The sequence below is a fragment of the Mustela lutreola genome, chromosome 3 (assembly GCF_030435805.1).
Source record: "Mustela lutreola isolate mMusLut2 chromosome 3, mMusLut2.pri, whole genome shotgun sequence".
In the NCBI taxonomy this organism is placed as follows: domain Eukaryota; kingdom Metazoa; phylum Chordata; class Mammalia; order Carnivora; family Mustelidae; genus Mustela; species Mustela lutreola.
The window spans coordinates 196,479,211-196,497,663 of record NC_081292.1 but is presented as its reverse complement, the minus strand read 5'-3'; the positions used below and the strand labels follow the sequence as shown (position 1 = coordinate 196,497,663).

The 18,453-nt window shown below is 39.0% G+C and overlaps 1 protein-coding gene across 2 annotated transcripts in view; it reads left to right on the top strand.

Moving 5' to 3' along the window:
- The window catches only part of LOC131827549 (cytochrome P450 20A1), a 61,393-nt gene that overhangs the window by 26,539 nt on the left and 16,401 nt on the right, over positions 1 to 18,453 (top strand). For both annotated transcript variants that reach the window (XM_059168355.1, XM_059168356.1), the window contains 4 exons: positions 3,413 to 3,580; positions 10,102 to 10,180; positions 15,256 to 15,371; positions 16,116 to 16,170. In XM_059168355.1, the coding sequence (XP_059024338.1) occupies positions 3,413 to 3,580; positions 10,102 to 10,180; positions 15,256 to 15,371; positions 16,116 to 16,170 (418 nt within the window). The remainder of the gene's footprint in view (positions 1 to 3,412; positions 3,581 to 10,101; positions 10,181 to 15,255; positions 15,372 to 16,115; positions 16,171 to 18,453) is intronic.

Genomic DNA, 18,453 nt, shown 5'->3' with positions numbered 1-18,453 from the left:
AGCATTTTGAAAATTAAGTGAACAAATAAACCAATGGAACACACACTTTATACCAAAGTAAATTCTCCTTTATTTATTAAAGATTTCTTATTTATTTGTTTGACAGGGAGAGCACAAGTAGGTAGACAGGCAGAGGGGAGGGGGAAGCAGGCTCTCCGCCGAGCAGGGAGGGAGCCCAATGTGGGGCTCGATCCCAGGACCCTGGGATCATGACCCAAGCCGAAGGCAGCTGCTTAACCAACTGAGCCACCCAGGCGCCCCAAATTATCCTTTAAATGTAAGGATCAAGGTGAAGGCCCGGCATTGACATGTGCTACCTGGGATAAATTCAAACATTTGGTTCAACACTAAGATCATAAATTATGAGGATGTAGCTTTGACACATGGTGTTTGGCCTGACAACTTACTTAAAACAGATTAGATACTCAGGAGTAGACCGAGTGATGAAGAGGATAAGATCTGGCACTCCAGTATCTGAGTGCGTGAACACTGAACCCTCAGTTGGGTTTCCCAGCTTTATGCTGGCATCTGAGATGGTTGCAAGTTAATACTTTTCCTAGAGCTTTGAGGTAAAATCCCATGCTTATTAAGGAAAATAATGTTTTTTGAGGCAAAAGAACTTTGATGTTTAGATAAAATAAATCTTAAGGATTGATTTTACATCCATTAATATGTTTTATTTTTTCTATAAGAATGCTTTTTTACCCTCAGTATTTACCTTCCACATTTGGAACTTCTGTGATTATCTGTAGTCAAACTTAAATTGTCTGTTCTGATTTTGCCAAGAAATAGCCTCACTTTAATGGTTTGTTTCCAAAATCCCTTTTAACCTTTTAGTATGAAGTTATGTGAACTTCAGTAATAACTATAGAATTCCTAAAATTTTCTTTCTTTCTTTTAAGATTTTAATTAATTATTTGACAGAGAGAGAACACAAGTGGAAAAGAGAGGGAGAACAAGCTTCTTCTGGAGCAGGGAGCCTGGAGTGGGTCTGGATCCCACTTGGGAGTGTGACCCAAGTTGAAGGCAGACACTTAATGACTGAGCCACCCAGGTGCCCCGTAACTATAGAATTCTAAGTTTTTAAAGTATCTGGGATTATTTTGTTCATAACATGAAAGTAATTTTTAAATTATATAAGTAAATTCTGTTTTGATCATTATCTTCCTGTTTTCTCCATAGTTCACCCATCTCAAAGAGTTCTTTTAAAGTATATTAACTGGTTCAGGGGCGCTTACATGGCTCAGTCGGTTAAGCGACTGCCTTTGGCTCAGTCATGATCCCAGGGTCCTGGGATCGAGTCCCTCATTGGGCTCATTGCTCAGCGGGGAGCCCGCGTTCCCCTCTGCCTGCTGTTCCCCTGCTGGTGCTCACTCTCCCTCTGTGTCAAATGAATAAATAAAATCTTTTTTTTTTTTTTTAAAGATTTTATTTATTTATTTGACAGATCACAAGTAGGCAGAGAGAGAGAGGAGGAAGCAGGCTCCCTGCTGAGCAGACAGTCCGATGCGGGACTCGATCCCAGGACCCTGAGATCATGACCTGAGCCAAAGGCAGCGGCTTAACCCACTGAGCCACCCAGGCGCCCTGAATAAATAAAATCTTAAAAAAAAAAAAAAAAGTTGGGGGCGCCTGCGTGGCTCAGTTGGTTAAGCAGCTGCCTTCGGCTCAGGCCATGGTTCCAGGGTCCTGGGATCGAGCCCCGCATTGGGCTTCCTGTTCAGCGGAGAGCCTGTTTCTCTCTCTCCCTCTGCCTGCTGCTGCTCTGCCTACTTGTGCTCTCTATCTCTCTGTCAAATAAATAAATAAAATCTTTAAAAAAAAAAAAAAAAGTTGGGGCACCTGGGTGGCTCAGTGGGTTAAGCCGCTGCCTTTGGCTCAGGTCATGATCTCAGGGTCCTGGGATCAAGTCCCGCATCGGGCTCTCAGCTCAACAGGGAGCCTGCTTTCCTTCCTCTCTCTCTGCCTGCCTCTCTGCTTACTTGTAATCTCTGTCAAATGAATAAATAAAATCTTTAAAAAAGGGGCGCCTGGGTGGCTCAGTGGGTTAAGCCGCTGCCTTCGGCTGAGGTCATGATCTCAGGGTCCTGGGATCGAGTCCCGCATCGGGCTCTCTGCTCAGCAGGGAGTCTGTTCCCTCTCTCTCTCTCTGCCTGCCTCTCTGTCTACTTGTGATTTCTGTCAAATAAATAAATAAAATCTTTAAAAAAAAAATCTTAAAAAAAAGTGTATTAACTGGTTCAGCTCATTAATCTTGATACTATGGAATCATTAAAGCTTCCCTTTCTCCAAAAAGAAGGTATTATATTCCAGATGCATACTTTAAGTTGGTATAAACCTACATGGTGAGATTCTTTTCATCTTATTCTCTTTCTCACAACACTTAATTTTAATCCTTTATACTGTGACAGAACTTTCATGGTTTTGATATGAAAAGGAACTTAAGTATATTATCTTAAAAAACCTTTCCTCCCATGTGTGGCATGGGTATAATTATCTATCACAGCAGCCGCACGAAGCTGATGTCATGTGCTTTTACCTGTTGAGACACCTGAACCTTGGAAGAGTCAAGCAAATGGCTCAAAGTCACGTTGCTTCTGAGCTAGAAGGAAAGAGCTAGAAGGAAAGCACGGTTTTTCTGACTCCATAGCTTTTGATCTCTTTACTTCTCGCCGGTTTTATTCCGTAAGGGATTTTAAAATATTTGTTGAATGAAGGAATGACAAAGAGACTGAGAAGTGTCTGTCACTGAAGCATGTGTAAGGTTTCACATCTTCATATGTTTATTGCTTACTTACCATATCACAGGCACTGTGAGGAACCTTTATTTTTTTTTAATTTCTTATTTTTTAAAATTTTAGAACCTTTATTTTTATTTATTTATGTATTTTTTAAAGATTTTATTTATTTGACAGAGAGAGAGATCACAGTCAGAGAGGCAGGCGGGCGGGCTGTGGGGAAGCAGGCTCCCTGCTGAGCAGAGAGCCCGATGCAGGGCTGGATCCCAGGACCCTGGGATCATGACCTGAGCCGAAGGCAGAGGCTTTAACCCACTGAGCCACCCAGGAGCCCCGAACCTTTATTATTTTTAAATAGAGACTTAAGATTTTAGTCTCTTAATTTCTTTTGGGTTTAACGTTTTTCCAGCTCTTGAACTTTCAATTTATATTTTCTGTTTTTACTATTGTGGTGGTTCCGTTTTGTTTAGCAAATCAACCCTTTGACAGAATCTGAACCTGAACCGTTGAGGGTATAATTGTAGGTGAAACCAGTGTTAGCTTGGCAAATCAAGTAAACACCTGAATGTTTACTTTGATTAGAGTTCATCTGTGAAATTAACCTACTTGCTGAGTTTTTCTAAGATTTAAAAAGAGGAAATAATATATCATTGTGCTTTTCTGTTCTCTTTCAGCTTTCAGAAGAATTGTTAGATAAATGGCTCTCATACCCAGAGGCCCAGCATGTACCCCTCTGCCAACATATGCTTGGTTTTGCTATGAAGTCTGTTACACAAATGGTATTGGGTAGTACATTTGAAGATGACCAGGAAGTCATTCACTTCCAGAAGAATCATGGCACAGTAAGTGTTGGGACAAATTTAAAATTATTAATCAAATTGGTTAGTTTAATAATGTAGACTTTGCCTCTCAAGAAGAAGATTTAAGATCCTGTAGTGTAGAATTTCCTTGTTTTGGGCTAAAATAGTAATGCAAGCAAAGATAATTGTATTTCTAAAAATATTTAAGAATTACTTTTTTTTTTTTTTTTTTAAAGACTTTATTTATTTATTTTACAGAGAGAAATCACAAGTAGATGGAGAGGCAGGCAGAGAGAGAGAGAGAGGGAAGCAGGCTCCCCGCTGAGCAGAGAGCCCGATGCGGGGCTCGATCCCAGGACCCTGAGATCATGACCTGAGCCGAAGGCAGCGGCTTAACCCACTGAGCCACCCAGGCGTCCCTAAGAATTACTTTTTTTAACCAATTTTTGAAATTTAAAAGGTGGATAGCCAAAGAAATTTCCTTTTATTTTTATTTTTTAATATATTTATTTTTTAAAATTTATTTGACAGAGATCACAAGTAGGCAGAGAGGCAGGCAGAGAGAGAGGAGGAAGCAGGCTTCCTGCTGAGCAGAGAGCCCAATGCGGGGCTCGATCCCAGAACCCTGGGATCATGACCTGAGCCGAAGGCAGAGGCACCTGAGCCACCCAGGCACCCCCAAAGAAATTTCCTTTTAATACTTAACAAATATGTTATAAAATAACACTAGATTCTAGAATAAAGAGAAAAACTTTAAAAGAACTAGACTATGTCTCATATAGAAAGAAATTAATGCCAGTGGAACATTAAAATGTTAATGAAATGAATATGATTTGAAGAAAGGCTAATTCAGTCTAAAATTGTTCTACTTTTTTTTAATAGATTCGTGTATGGAATTTATTTTATTAGTCTCTGTTTTTACCAGTCTTGATATTAATTTACTTAATCCCAATATTAAATGAGCTTATTTGGTTCAAATCACACTTAGGTCATTTTGCGTCTCTGAGAAATTATTTCTTATTTTATTCAGATGTATAAAAACATTTTGGTTAAATAATCAGGATAATGTGTTTAGAACAAAAATCACTAGAAACTGTGGCTTGCCACCTTGTTATTGTATAATGTACTTATCCCCATTAAAATGGTTTAATTAGGGGTGCCTGGGTGGCTCAGTTGTTAAAACATCTGCCTTTGGTTCAGGTCATGATCCCAGGTTGGGGCTCTCTTCTCAGAGGGAAGCCTGCTTCTCCCTCTCCCACCTCTGCTTGTGTTCCTTCTCTCGCTGTCTCTCTCTCTGTGTCAAGTAAATAAACAAAATCTTAAAAAAAAAAAAAAATTAATTAGGAGCTCCTAGGTGGTTTAGTCAGTTAAGTGTCTGCCTTCCACTCAGCTCCTGATCTCAGAGTCCTGGCACTGAGCACGTTGGGGTCCTGGGACTGAGCCCTGCCTTGGGCTCCCTGCTCAGTGGGGAGGGAGTCTGCTTGTCCCTCTGCCTCTGCCTTCCCCACTGCTCATGCTTTCTCTCTCAAATAAATAAATAAAATATTTTTCAAAGATAAAATGATTTAATTATATATATCTGATGATGAAAAAATACATGTTTCTTATCAACACATTCAGGAGTATAAAAATAAAGGTAGAAAAAATCACTCTAAATTCCATTTTCTGAAGTAAACTAGTCTGTGTACTCAGGCAAATAAATTGGTTAAGGATTTCCTAAAATGTCTTCATATTTTAATGAAGAATCAATTTTTGACTCCGTTATTACTGATTTTTTTTCATGTTGACAAGATAGCATTTTTTAAAAGTGACATCCACTGTTATTTCCAGGATGACCTACCGTGTATGTTTTTATGCTGGTATTTTCTTTCTCTTCATTTTTCATTCTTTCCTTAGAACTTCAAAATAGAAATAATTTCAACCTTAGTTGCAACTAGGCTAAGGAACTCCCATATATCTTTTAACCCAGATTTATCTGTTGTTTACATTTTGCTCCATTTGCTTTTGTCGTTCATTATCTACCTCTTTGTTGATCTGTCTTTTCATTGCTCCCACCCTTACCTGAACCATTTGAGAGAAAAGTGGACATTTTGCCTTTTCCCATCTAAATAATTCGGTCTGTATTTCCTTAAAACAGTATTCTCTTATGTAGTGACAACATAATTTTCAATCTTGGGAAATTGAACATTCATACAATATTGTCACCCACGGCCCATATTCAGGTTTCTTTATTTTCAACGGTGAGACCTCTTTAATGTGAAACAGTTCCTTGGTTTTTATTTGTTTTTTGGCCTTGATATATTTTTTAAAAATACAGGTCAGTTATTTTGTGCAGTGTCTCTCAATTTGGGGTTTGAGTAGATTCAGATTATGTACTTTGGAAATCTGGTATTCTCTTAACAATATTAGAAGTTGTCAAAGGAAAGTCTTCAGACCATAAACATGACTTAAATTCCTTCTTCAAATGATGTTTTAATATCTGAACCACCACAGTGTTGCTATTGTCCTGTCATGGCACCAGGAATAATAACCAATTTATGCATGCTACTCCTTGGTTCTCAGCAGAGAGATGGTTCTCAACAGAGAGGTGCCATCATGTGTAGGATGTATACTGATCTCACAGGTGTCAAACTGGAAAGTGTATTCCTCACATTAGTTGCATATCGTGTTTCTGAAGTACTCTTCAAAAATACTGTCCCAGTTATTTTTCCCACCAACATTAGTGTGCTCTTTTCCTGACATTTAGAGTTATTGGTCCTTTAAATATTTGCCTGTATAGGGTCGCCTGGGGGGCTCAGTCATTAAGGGTCTGCCTTCTGCACAGGTCATGGTCCTGGGGTCCTGGGATCGAGTTCCATGTCAGGCTCCTTGTTCAGTGGGAAGCCTACTTCTCCCCTCTCCCACTCCCCCTGCTTGTGTTCCCTCTCTTGCTGTTTCTCTCTCACACATAAATAAAATCCTTACCAATAAATAAATACTTGCCTATGTCATAAGTCAAAATGGTATTTCATGATTATCATTTTTATTTTTTTTGTCACTTATGAGGTTAAACATCTTTTTTTTTTTTAAGATTTTATTTATTTATTTGACAGATCACAAGTAGGCAGAGAGGCAGGCAGAGAGAGAGGAGGAAGCAGGCTCCCTGCCGAGCAGAGAGCCCAATGCAGGTCTCAATCCCAGGACCCTGGGATCATGACCTGAGCTAAAGGCAGAGGCTTTAACCCATTGATCCACCCAAGCACCCTAAACATCATTTTTAAAATTTTAATTGAACACTTGTGTTTCTTTTGTGGGATACTTTCTTATGTCCTTTGCCCATATTTCTACTGATGTGTTTTTCACTAATCAGAAAGAGCTCTTGGGGTGCCTGGGTGGCTCAGTGGGTTAAAGCCTCTGCCTTTGGCTCAGGTCATGATCCCAGGGTCCTGGGATGGAGCCCCGCATCAGGCTCTCTGCTCAGTGGGGAGCCTGCTTCCTCCTCTCTCTCTCTGCCTGACTCCCTACCTATTTGTGATCTGTCAGATAAATAAATAAAATCTTAAAAAAAGAAAAGAGCTCTTTATTTTTTTTCTTTAATTTTATCTTTATTTTTTAAAGTAACCTGTACACCCAGTGTGGGGCTTGAACTCATGACCCTAAGATCAAGAGTTGTATTCTCTACTGACTAAGCCAGCCAGATGCCCTAAAAGTTCTTTATTTTTATTTCACTTTTCATTTATAGGGCTTTAAAAAAAAGTCTTTATTTTTTAAAGTAGTTTTGGATTTACAGTAAAATTGAGAGGAAAGGCTGCTGGGTGGCTTAGTTGGTTAAGCGTCCAAGTCTTGATTTCAGCTCAGGTCATGATCTCAGGATTGTGAGACTGAGCCATACATTGGGCTCTGTGCTGGGTGTGGAGCCTGCTTAGGATTCTCTCTCCCCCTTTCCCTCTCAAGAAGAGAAAAAAAAAATTGAGAGGGATACAGAGATTTCCTGTATACCCATTATTTCCACACATGCGTAGCCTTCACTATTAGTGGCATCACTTACCAAAATTGTACATTTTTTTCCAAGGATGAACTTATATTGACTTATAATTACCCGAAGGATTCATGGTTGGTGTTGTACGTTCAGTGGGTTTGGACAAATGTATGATGACATATATCTATCATTATAATATATAAAGGACATGATATACTGGGTAAAAGAAACTGGTGTAAGTAGGCCTTTAGAATTGTGATGGTGAGGGGCGCCTGGGTGGCTCAGTGGGTTAAAGCCTCTGCCTTCAGCTCAGGTCATGATCTTAGGGTTCTGGGATTGTGCCCCACATTGGGCTCTCTGCTTAGCAAGGAGCCTGCTTCCCCCCTTCTCTCTGCCTGCCTCTCTGCTTACTTGTGATCTCTGTCTGTCAAATAAATAAATGAAATCTGAAAAAAAAAAAAGTTAAAAAAAAAGAATTGTGACAGTGAGCTGTGGGATCCCATAGTCCTATGAGTAGGTGTCAGTCTTTCAGTGAGCCTGTGCCTCTGGATTGTGAACTTCGTAAGTGTTTCTCAGTATTTTCCCCCCCATTTGGGTGGGACAGGATGGCTACGTGGACTGGAGTTTGATGCTTTCCTTCTTCCACACAAATGCTAGGCCTGGCTGGAGTTGGATAGTTCCCTTCTTCTAGGTGGTTGGGCTCTGACAAAACCCCAGCAGGTTAGGCTGTCAAGGCAGGCCTTGTTAACAAGAACAGAGTGCTCTGGTTTATTTCAGATCAGTTCCTTTTCAAAGGAAAATTTTTTCAAGTTCCCTGCTAGAAGCCCTAGAGGGAGTTTCTTCATTATTTACCATAGGAACCTGGTTGAGCTCTTGGAGGTAAATCTCACAATATTTTTGCTGGAGAACATTGGGTCTATGATTGGGTTTCCCTGGAGTTTTTAATTCTCAGAGTTGTGTATTACTGAACCTCCAGCTGTTTGTTAATTACAGTTCAGGTTTTCCTCCCCCGGGACTGGTTCCTGAGGTGGTTTCGGTTTGTGGGTCTCTGCTTCGGTAAGCGGTCACTCCCCGATTTGACCTGTCTCTTTAATCTTGGGCCCTTTCCTGTCTTCCTGTTTCCCTAGTTTCTTTAATCCCTGGGTCCTCTCCTGTCTTAGGGTCCAAGAAGAGTTGCTAATTTTTCAATCTGTTCAGCTTTTTGTCATTGAGATGGAGTTGCTAAATTAATTCAGCTTTCTCAATGAATTTTCGCCCTCTGCTCTGTGTCATGCTTAGAAACTCCTTTCCTGGGGTTCTTGGGTCACTCAGTTGGTTAAGTGTCTGCACAGGTCATGATTTTGAGGTCTGAGTGAGCCCCACGTCGTCGGATTTCCTGCTCATTGGGGAGTCTGCTTCTCCCTCTCCTTTTGCCCCTCCCCCATGCTCATGCTCACTCATTCTCTCTCAAATAAATAAATGAAATCTTTAAAAAAAAAACAACTTTTTTCTTGCTTTAAGGTTATTCGTAATATAAACATTTATTATATATATTCACAGTACTTTTTTTGGTTTTAAGATTTTATTTGTTTATTTGACAAAGATCCAAGCTGGGGGATGGGGAGCAAGCTCCCCGATGAGCAGAGAGACCGATGTGGGACTCGATCCCAGGACTCTGGGATCATGACCTGAGCAGAAGTCACAGGCTTTAACCCACTGAGCCACCAAGGTGCCCCTTCACAGGACTTTAAATGGTTTAATTTTTCACATTTAAAAAATCTTTAAGTTACATCTTTGTAAGGTAAGAGTTAAGGACTCCTAAATATTAATAATTATTCAGTTATTTAGCATTGATTAGTGAGTGTTGTATTCTTTCCCTACATTCTGTCACAACTTTTAAATTAAATAAGCTAAGGGTTTTTCCCGGGGCTACCCAGTTGGTTTTTTTTTTTTTTTTTTTAAAGATTTTATTTATTTATTTGACAGAGATCACAAGTAGGCAGAGAGGCAGGCAGAGAGAGAGGAGGAAGCAGGTTCCCTGCTGAGCAGAGAGCCCGATGCGGGACTCGATCCCAGGACCCCGAGATCATGACCTGAGCCCAAGGCAGAGGTTTTAACCCACTGAGCCACCCAGGCGCCCCAGGGGCTACCCAGTTTTAAAATAACTGGAAGCCAGTTTTATTATTTACTATCTGCAAACCTTATACTAACTTTTAACCTTTTATTCTGGATTTCAGCCAGTGATTATCAGTATCACAAGTGAAGTAAAAATTTAGAATTCCCTATGAATTTTATTCATCCACTGGTACTATTATAATAAAAAATTGAAAATTGACTCTACTGCCATGTCCTTTTCTTTCCTATTCCTACACCTTTTAAAGAAAAGAAACTTTTGACTTCCTAGTTAAAATTAGTTTTAAAGTGCCCTGACTGAAATTATTAAAACATACTTGCACTCTATCCTCCGAGACTACAGAGTAAATGATTATGCAGCCCACTTAAAAGAGAGAGTTTAATTATTAGATCTGTTAGTAAGATAGGAATTTCTCAATTATTGGCTTAGATTGCCTGGTGTTACTTAGAAAATCGACTTTACTAGATAACAGGTATGTTTTCCTGTTTTCAGATTTGGTCTGAGATTGGCAAAGGCTTTTTAGATGGATCACTTGATAAAAGTACAACTCGGAAAAAACAATATGAAGATGGTAAGTTTTGCTACTCTTAAATTATAGTAGGGACAGGATATGTGCCCCAATTTTAATAAGGTCATCTCTGAATCATGGGATTATGGGTCATGTATATTTTCTATCTTTATGTTTTTCTCCTACATTTCCTATATTAAAGGTTTTCTTAAAAGAGAGGAAAAAGCAGTGAAGCAGTAAAGGAACTCTGGTACTCACTATAGAATGAGGCTCATATGGCCTACAGGAAAATGTAAGGGTACAATCCTGGAAAAGCAGTTTTATAATACACCTTAAGAGTAATAAATAATGGGGGCCCCTGGGTGGCTCAGTCAGTTGAGCGGCTGCTTCAGCTCAGGTCATGATCTTAGTGTCCTGGGATCGAGTCCCACATCGGGCTCCCAGCTCAGTGGACAGCCTGCTTCCTGCTTCTCCCTTTCCAGGCCTTGTGCTCTCTTGTGTGCTATCTCTCTCTCTCTCTCACTCTCAAATAAATAAATAAAAACTTTTTTAAAAAGTCATGAATAATTGGTGAAATTAAGAGAAAAAATAAATAAGTATTTTTTTTGTAGTGCTATTTCTGTAAATAGAAAACCAGAAGCAATCTAAATGTCCAATAATACTGGAATTGCTAAAGAAATGCCAGCTTACATGTTGAAAAGATGTTTGTAAAAAAATACGTAGCAACGTAAGAATTCTTGCTGTTGTAACACTGAGTAAAAATATTTTCAATATTTTGGGGCATTGGTTGCAACTTTATAAATAATCTACTCAGAAAAACAGCAGTTTTAGTTTTAAGATGACAGCACAAAATTATTCTCACTTGGGCACCTGGGTGGCTCAGTAGGTTAAGCCTCTGCCTTCACCTGGGGTCATGATCTCAGGGTTCTGGGATTGAGCCCCACCACATTGGGCTCTCTGCTCAGCAGAGAGCTCCCCCCTGCCCTGCCTGCCTCTCTGCCTCCCTGCGTACTTGTGATCTCTGTCAAATAAATAAATAAAATCTTAAAAAAAAATTATTCTCCCTTTTTTTGGTTGTATATCTTCTGTCAGTAATTTCATGATTGTAATTCTTTAATACCTGTATTTTGAGCTATTTGAATTCTTTTTTTGGAAGTAGGGTAAATTAAAATACATGGGCTGTGTTGGAATGATGGATTATTTTCCATATATAATTATGTTCCTTTCTACTATTCTCATCCTTCATTCTTTCAGTAAGTATTTATTGAGGACTGTATGTGCTAGGCACTATTTTGTGTGTAGGAGTCAAAAATCCTGGACTTCATGGGGCTTAGAATTCTAGTGATTCCCTTGATGTCCAACATAAGTTCAAAAGAGCCAATTTAACAGACACATTTTCTACACTCTGGTTTTTATTGCCACTGTGAGTATCTTCATGGATGCAATAGGACTAATTTCCCTGAATAAAAAATGTATTTCACAAGTATTTGTTCAATTAATACAAAATGAAAATTAGTAATTTATACTCTTTGATTTTAAGTAAAACTAGATTATCTAACATATGTTCCTTGGGTTGTAACATTGGCATAAATCAAATTTGTGCTTTTATTGAAAATTATTCTTTATGTGCTTTGGTTAGTGCTGTGAATTGTTTAAGACTGATGAATCACGGACCTGTACCCCTGAAACAAATAATACATTATATGTTAATTTTAAAAAAAGATTCTTTTTTGGAATTTATGTGAGTAGGAAACCATGGCTGGGTCAGTGGGTCATGTGTTTAAGTGAGTCATTCTTAAACTGATCTGTACATTAAAATCACCTTGAGAACTTAAGACAAAAAAACCCTGAAGATCAGGCGTCACTCTAAACCAGTTTATTCAGAGTCTGAGAGAGAGGCACCCTGGGTGTGAGGTATTTCTATGAAAGCCGTGCAGGTTATGCTGATGTACTTGTAGAGCTGAGAATATACAGCAGTAGTTCCCAAACTTTGCTAAACATTGAATCTTTGAAGAAATATGGGAGTTCCTGGCTGGTGCAGTTAGGAGAGCATATGACTCTTAACCAACTGAGCCACCCAGGCGCCCCACATAGGATGAGTCTTTATCTTGGGGTCCTGAGTTCCAGTCTCATGCTGGGTGTAGAGATTACTAAAAAAAAAAAAAAAAATTAAATAAACTATAAAACAAAATAAATAGTGACATCAGGCTTCCATTCCTAAACACTTGGATTTATTTGGCGTGAGGTGTGACTTCCACTTTACGATTTTTTTTTTTTAGGAGAGAGAGTGAACGTGGTGGGTGGGTAGGGGGAGAGAGAGAATCTTCAGCAGACTCCCCAGTGCAGAGCCCAGTGCGGGCTGGATCTCATGACCCTTGGGTCATGACCGAAGCCGGAATCAAGAGCCATGCGCTTAACTGGCTGAGCCATTCAGGCACCCCTACTTTACGATTTAAAAAAAAAAAAATCTTCTTAGGTGCTTCTAATTTGTAGCAGAGTTGAGAACCACTGCATCACAGTGTTAGTAATTTTTAATTTTCATCAATAATATGTTACATTCGGGACGCCTGGGTGGCTCAGTTGGTTAAGCAGCTGCCTTCGGCTCAGGTCATGATCCCAGCGTCCTGGGATCGAGTCCCACATCGGGCTCCTTGCTCTGCAGGGAGCCTGCTTCTCCCTCTGACTCTGCCTTCCACTCTGTCTGCCTGTGCTCGCTCTCGCTCGCTCTCTCTGACAAATAAATAAAATCTTTAAAAAAAAAAAAAAAAAAAAATAATATGTTACATTCATGCAAATCTGTAACTATTTAGTGAATATCTATAGTATTCTGGTATGTTTTGGTGCTGGGGAGATGTCCATGAACAAAAGAAACAAAAATTCCTGCCTTTGTGGCACCACATTCTAGTGGGAAGTAGCGGACAATAATCTAAATGAGTAAACCGAATAGTGCATTAAAAGATGAAAAGTGCTGCAGAGAAAATTAAATCAGGAAGGAGGATGGGGTGTGCTCGGGATGCGGAGGTTGCAATTTTGAATAGGGTTAGTAGGAAGAGCCTCAACTAAGATTGGGTGACTGATGAGCTACACTTGCAAGAGATAAGGAAATCATTCAGTGCAGATCATTGAGGCTCTCACATGTCCAAAGGAAGATTCTCTAGAGAGGGAGAGTAATTGCTAAGTCCTGGGGGTGGGATTCTGGTGTACAGGGAACTTTTTGGCTGGAGTGAAGCCAGTCAGAAGAGAAATAGAAGAGATGAGGCTGGAAAAACTGAGGGGAGGGACAGATATTGTCTGGCGTATAGCTCATTGTAAGACTAGGTTGTTACTATGAGATAGGAAGCCACTGGAAGGTTTTAGCAGTTATAATCTGAGTTGTTATTTTTCTTTTTTAAGATTTTATTTATTTATTTGACAGAGATCACAAGTAGGCAGAGAGGCAGGCAGAGATAGGAGGAAGCAGGCTCTCTGCTGAGCAGAGAGCCTGATTTGGGGCTCGATCCCAGGACCTTGGGATCATGACCTGAGCCAAAGGCAGAGGCTATAACCCCCTGAGCCACCCAGGTGCCCCTGTTTTGTTTTGTTTTAGATTTTATTTTTAAGTATCTCTGTATCTAACATGGGGCTCGAACTTACAACCCTGAGATCAAGAGTTGCATGCTCTCCTGACTAAGCCAGCCAGGTGCCCCAGTCTCAGTTATGTTTTCAACAGGTCAGTCTGGCTGCAGTTATAGATTATAGGCACCTGGAGCAGAAGCAGGGAGACTAATTGAGGGGCTGTTGCAATGAACCAGGCAAGAGAAATAATGTGACTTGGACTAGGTGGTAGGCAGCAGAAAATAAAGAATGAAAAAAGAAAAAAAAAAGGTAAGGAAGAGTAATTCTGTACTTTGAAATTAGAACACCAACATTAGCTGACAGCTTAGTTGTATGGTATAAGAGAGAAGGAGACACCGAGGTTTTAGGCCTGAGTGTTTGGAAAATGAAGTTTTTAGGGAGATGGGGCAGATTTGGGAAGATCCAGTTTTGGTGGGGAAAGATGTAGAGTTCATTTGTGGATATGGTGTGTTTAATAGGCTTCAGACGTCTAAGTGGAGATGCTAAATTGGTTGTTAGGCATAGGAATCTGGAATTCAGGGGAAAGAGGTCTGGCCTGGAAATATAAATGTGGGAATGTTCAGTCCATAGATTGTATTTAAGGCCTTGAGACTAGTGACCATCAAGATAATGAATGTAAGTAGAAAAAGAAAAGAGGTACGAAAACTGAATCCTGACCTTGGACATTCCATCATTAAGAAATTCAAGAGATGAGAAGGAATCATTGAAAGGAGACCGAGAGGGGCGCCTGGGTGGCTCAGTGGGTTAAGCCGCTGCCTTCGGCTCAGGTCATGATCTCAGGGTCCTGGGATCGAGTCCCGCATCGGGCTCTCTGCTCAGCGGGGAGCCTGCTTCCCTCTCTCTCTCTGCCTGCCTCTCCATCTACTTGTGATTTCTCTCTGTCAAATAAATAAATAAAATCTTAAAAAAAAAAAAATCCTTTAAAAAAAGAAAGGAGACCGAGAATGAATAGGCAGCAAAGTAGGGGGAAGTATGGGGTCCAGTAGGGCATGGAGTCCCAAGATCCAAATGAGAATCTTAACACCTAGAGAGTATTTGATCAGGGTCTTGGGATCAAGCCCCACATCAGGCTCCCTGCTCATTGGGAAGCCTGCTTCTCCCTCTCCACTACTTGTGCTCTCTTGCATTCTCTCTCTCTTAAATAATAAATAAAATCTTAAAAAAAAAGAATTGAGAAGGGAAGTATCAAGGGAGAGGTTTTTGTGTGTGGAGGCCTCCAGGATGCTAGTGTTAGTTCTAGCTCTTGACCTGGTTGTTGGTATTATAGGTGTTTGCTTTATAATTATTCCTTAAATTGTACATATGTGGCATTTGCAGCTTTTTGTATGTATAATTTAGCAAAAAGAAGGAAAAGAAGATTGATGAATTTTAACATAAATGAGCTTTGTAAAAATTTTTGGTTACAGCTCTTTTTCTTGAAAGTTTTATTCTGCACATAGCAACATTGTACAGAAATATTAAAAGAGACTCAATCTTTACAAATGCTTATATTCTAAAATATTTTTTTGTATTTCTTCTCTAAGCTCTTAGGCAACTGGAATCTATTTTAAAGAAAATCATAAAAGAACGAAAAGGAGGGAACTTCAGTCAACATATTTTCATTGACTCCTTAGTACAAGGGAACCTTAATGACCAACAGGTGGTGTAATTGTTAAGTTTATTAAGTAAATAATAATCACCCATGTATAGTGCTTTGTACTCACTTTACTTTTGTAGCACATCGTCCACAAATAGAACACGTATTTAGTCTCTTCTTATTTAGCTCTTTGAAGCCGCTGTATATTATTTAATATTGGGTAAGCAAATGTTGAATCAAATTCTCCGATCATAAAAGAGGAGACTTAACTGACTAGGTTGGCAGCTTGACTTGTTCCCAGAGTGCCTCTGTTACCCCAGCACGCCGCTGTGTTCACGGGGTTGTCAGGCAAAGGACAAGAGCGGAGCCATTATTGCCACGCCTGTTCCCTATAGCAATGATGAATGCCCGGTCTACACATGTGAGCCTTCAGAGACAGAATGGTTTTCTGGGTGTGTACAGGTGCAGCATCGAATAAGGCTTCAAGGGCAGTGGCAGCCTCTTCACTGTTCTGAGGCTTTGTTGCTGCACCAGCCTAAGCCAGAAAGACAGCCCTGAGGCAGTTGGTTTGCAAAAACGTAGCACCAGACGGTGATAACTACCAGTAAATGTTTATTGCATCAAAAAGGCAATGCCATATTTAGGTTGATTTTTACATTAGTTTTTTTTAGGTGAAAGCATTGTAAAGAAATAATATACATTTTTTTCCTTTCCTTGACCTTAATTCTATACTATAGGTTATTTTGGTAGGGTCTAATACAGGCCACCTTACGTTTTACACTTTCTAAACTTAGTTTTCTCTCCTAGATCCTTGAAGACAGTATGATATTTTCTCTGGCCAGTTGTGTCATAACTGCCAAATGTGAGTACAAATTGATTTCTTCTTGAGATAGATTATAAAATACACATGGGTAAAATAAAGGAAACATTGTTTGCAAGACCTCTTTATAATTTCCCTTCTCTTTTCTTTTTTATTTTTGTTTGAAAGGCTTGATTCACACAGCTACCTTTTTTTTTTTTTTTTGAAACCCCCAGGTGCTCTATGCCACCTCTGAACATTGCCATAAATTTCTTGACACAGTTTATGGATTGTGAATTCTAGTTAGTGCCTTTAAAATGAACTGCTATTGACACCTTTCTAAGCAGAGCAGTGAGCTTTTCAATTTCCTGCTGTGGTTTTCACTTTGACTCAAGTCCAGTTTGCTATTATTAAGGTCTACCAACAGAGGATATAGGCCACAGAAATCACAGTTTAAAAGAACTCCTCTCTTGGTGGAATTGAAGGTGATTTTTATTTAAAGTTCTAAAATGTGTGAAATTTGTGTATGCTTATAAAAATATGCTAAAATACTAAAGGAAGTATCAAAACTTCAGTTTGAAATAGAAAAAAATTGATACTCATTGAAGGATTTCATTTACAACTCTTTCTGTTGAAAAACAATAATTAAAGATGTAAACTGCCTGTAAGTTCTTCTTTATAAAATTTTTGACATCTAGAGATGTCCAGGTATTCTAGATTAAATGGAATTTGTGCATGTGTCAAAAATAATGTATGGAACTTCTTTAAAAAGTGCTTAACTTGTTTTTTAAAAAATTTACTACATTAAATTATATCTTTGCTAAAGACCTTCAAAAAATCTGGAGTACAACAACAGAGCAAAAAAAAAAATGACCATTTCCAAAGTTGGGTTAATATTTTAATCTTATCACAGTTTTTAGGGGGGATTTCAGATTATCACTGTTTCTTTGCATGTGGGTTGGTTATTTTTTTAAGATACCTCTGAATTTTTTGAGAGCCAAAATAGGCAGGAAACTTTAATCTTTTGCTACTTATTAGCCTTGAGAAAGATATTTGGCTCTGCATTTTTTTTTCTCTCAAATAATAATTTAGCTCTGGTTGACCTCCAAGGTATATTCTCAAGTCGGTAATTGTGTCTTTGGTTCAGTATCATGTTTAAAGAATGTTCATGACTTAAAATCTTATTTTTAAGCTATGCCCAGTCATACTTTAGAGTTCTACCAAAGAACCAATGTTTGAGATTATTAAACCATACAGTTATGGTAATGTTAAGTGGTAATATGGTAAAGCAGGGTATAAGAGTGCTCACTGTGTACACATCCTTGTACTAAATCTTTCAATATTGTGTATTACTGTATGTTGTAAAATTACAAACATGTACATATTGTACACTGCACAAGTTTCCATTATCACTTGTGAAGCAGAAATTCTGCAGTTCCTTCAAAAGCCCTAATAAAGAAATACATGTAGGAAAAAGTTAAATACAGGCAGTTACTCATGTGCCTTTTTATAAACTCTGAATATGAGTAAATTATAAAGAGTTGAGTACCAGGCAGCTATTAATTTTATTGATAGTAGCATTTAGTTCAGAATGTGAATTGTGTCCTTTCCAGGCATAAGAATTGGATATGTGAATTAGGCAAACATTAAAATAAAAAGTAACTTTGAGACAAATTTAAGTCTGCCCTTAGCTCAAGAAGGCGATAATTGATAAGCAGAAGTAGAAATTACTTAAATACATTTTTAAAAGTGTTTGACTCAGGGGCGCCTGGGTGGCTCAGTGGGGTTGAGCCTCTGACTTCCGCTCAGGTCATGATCCTAGGGTCCTGGGATCGAGCCCCACATCGGGCTCTCTGCTTGGCAGGGAGCCTGCTTCCCCCTCTTTCTCTGCCTCTCTGCCTACTTGTGCTCTCTGTCTGTCAAATAAATAAATAAAATCTTTTTTAAAAAAAAAGTGTTTGACTCAGAAAAAGTAATAGAGTCATCTCAAGCAAAATCTAGGGTAAGAGGTGCTGGTATCTGGATGGTATCTGGATAGTTCCATTCTTTGAGTAGTTGTAATCCCAGTGGATTTCTAAAGGAAATATAACTTTTCATATTTTCTCTGTTTCATGTTCATCATGTGATTTTCTTACCTTTTCATTTCCTTGGTGTATATAATATATAGGCCATTTTAAGCAAAAGTAAGCCTGTAAGCTTAGTGATCTTCCAGTCTTGTTGTTCATCAAAATAAATATGGTATTTGTTGGAAGTACAGATGCCTGGACTTCACCTAAATCTTTTGAATCAGAATCTGTGAATGTGGAGTTGTGCCATCAGTCAATTCCTGGGTGATTTTAGAGAACC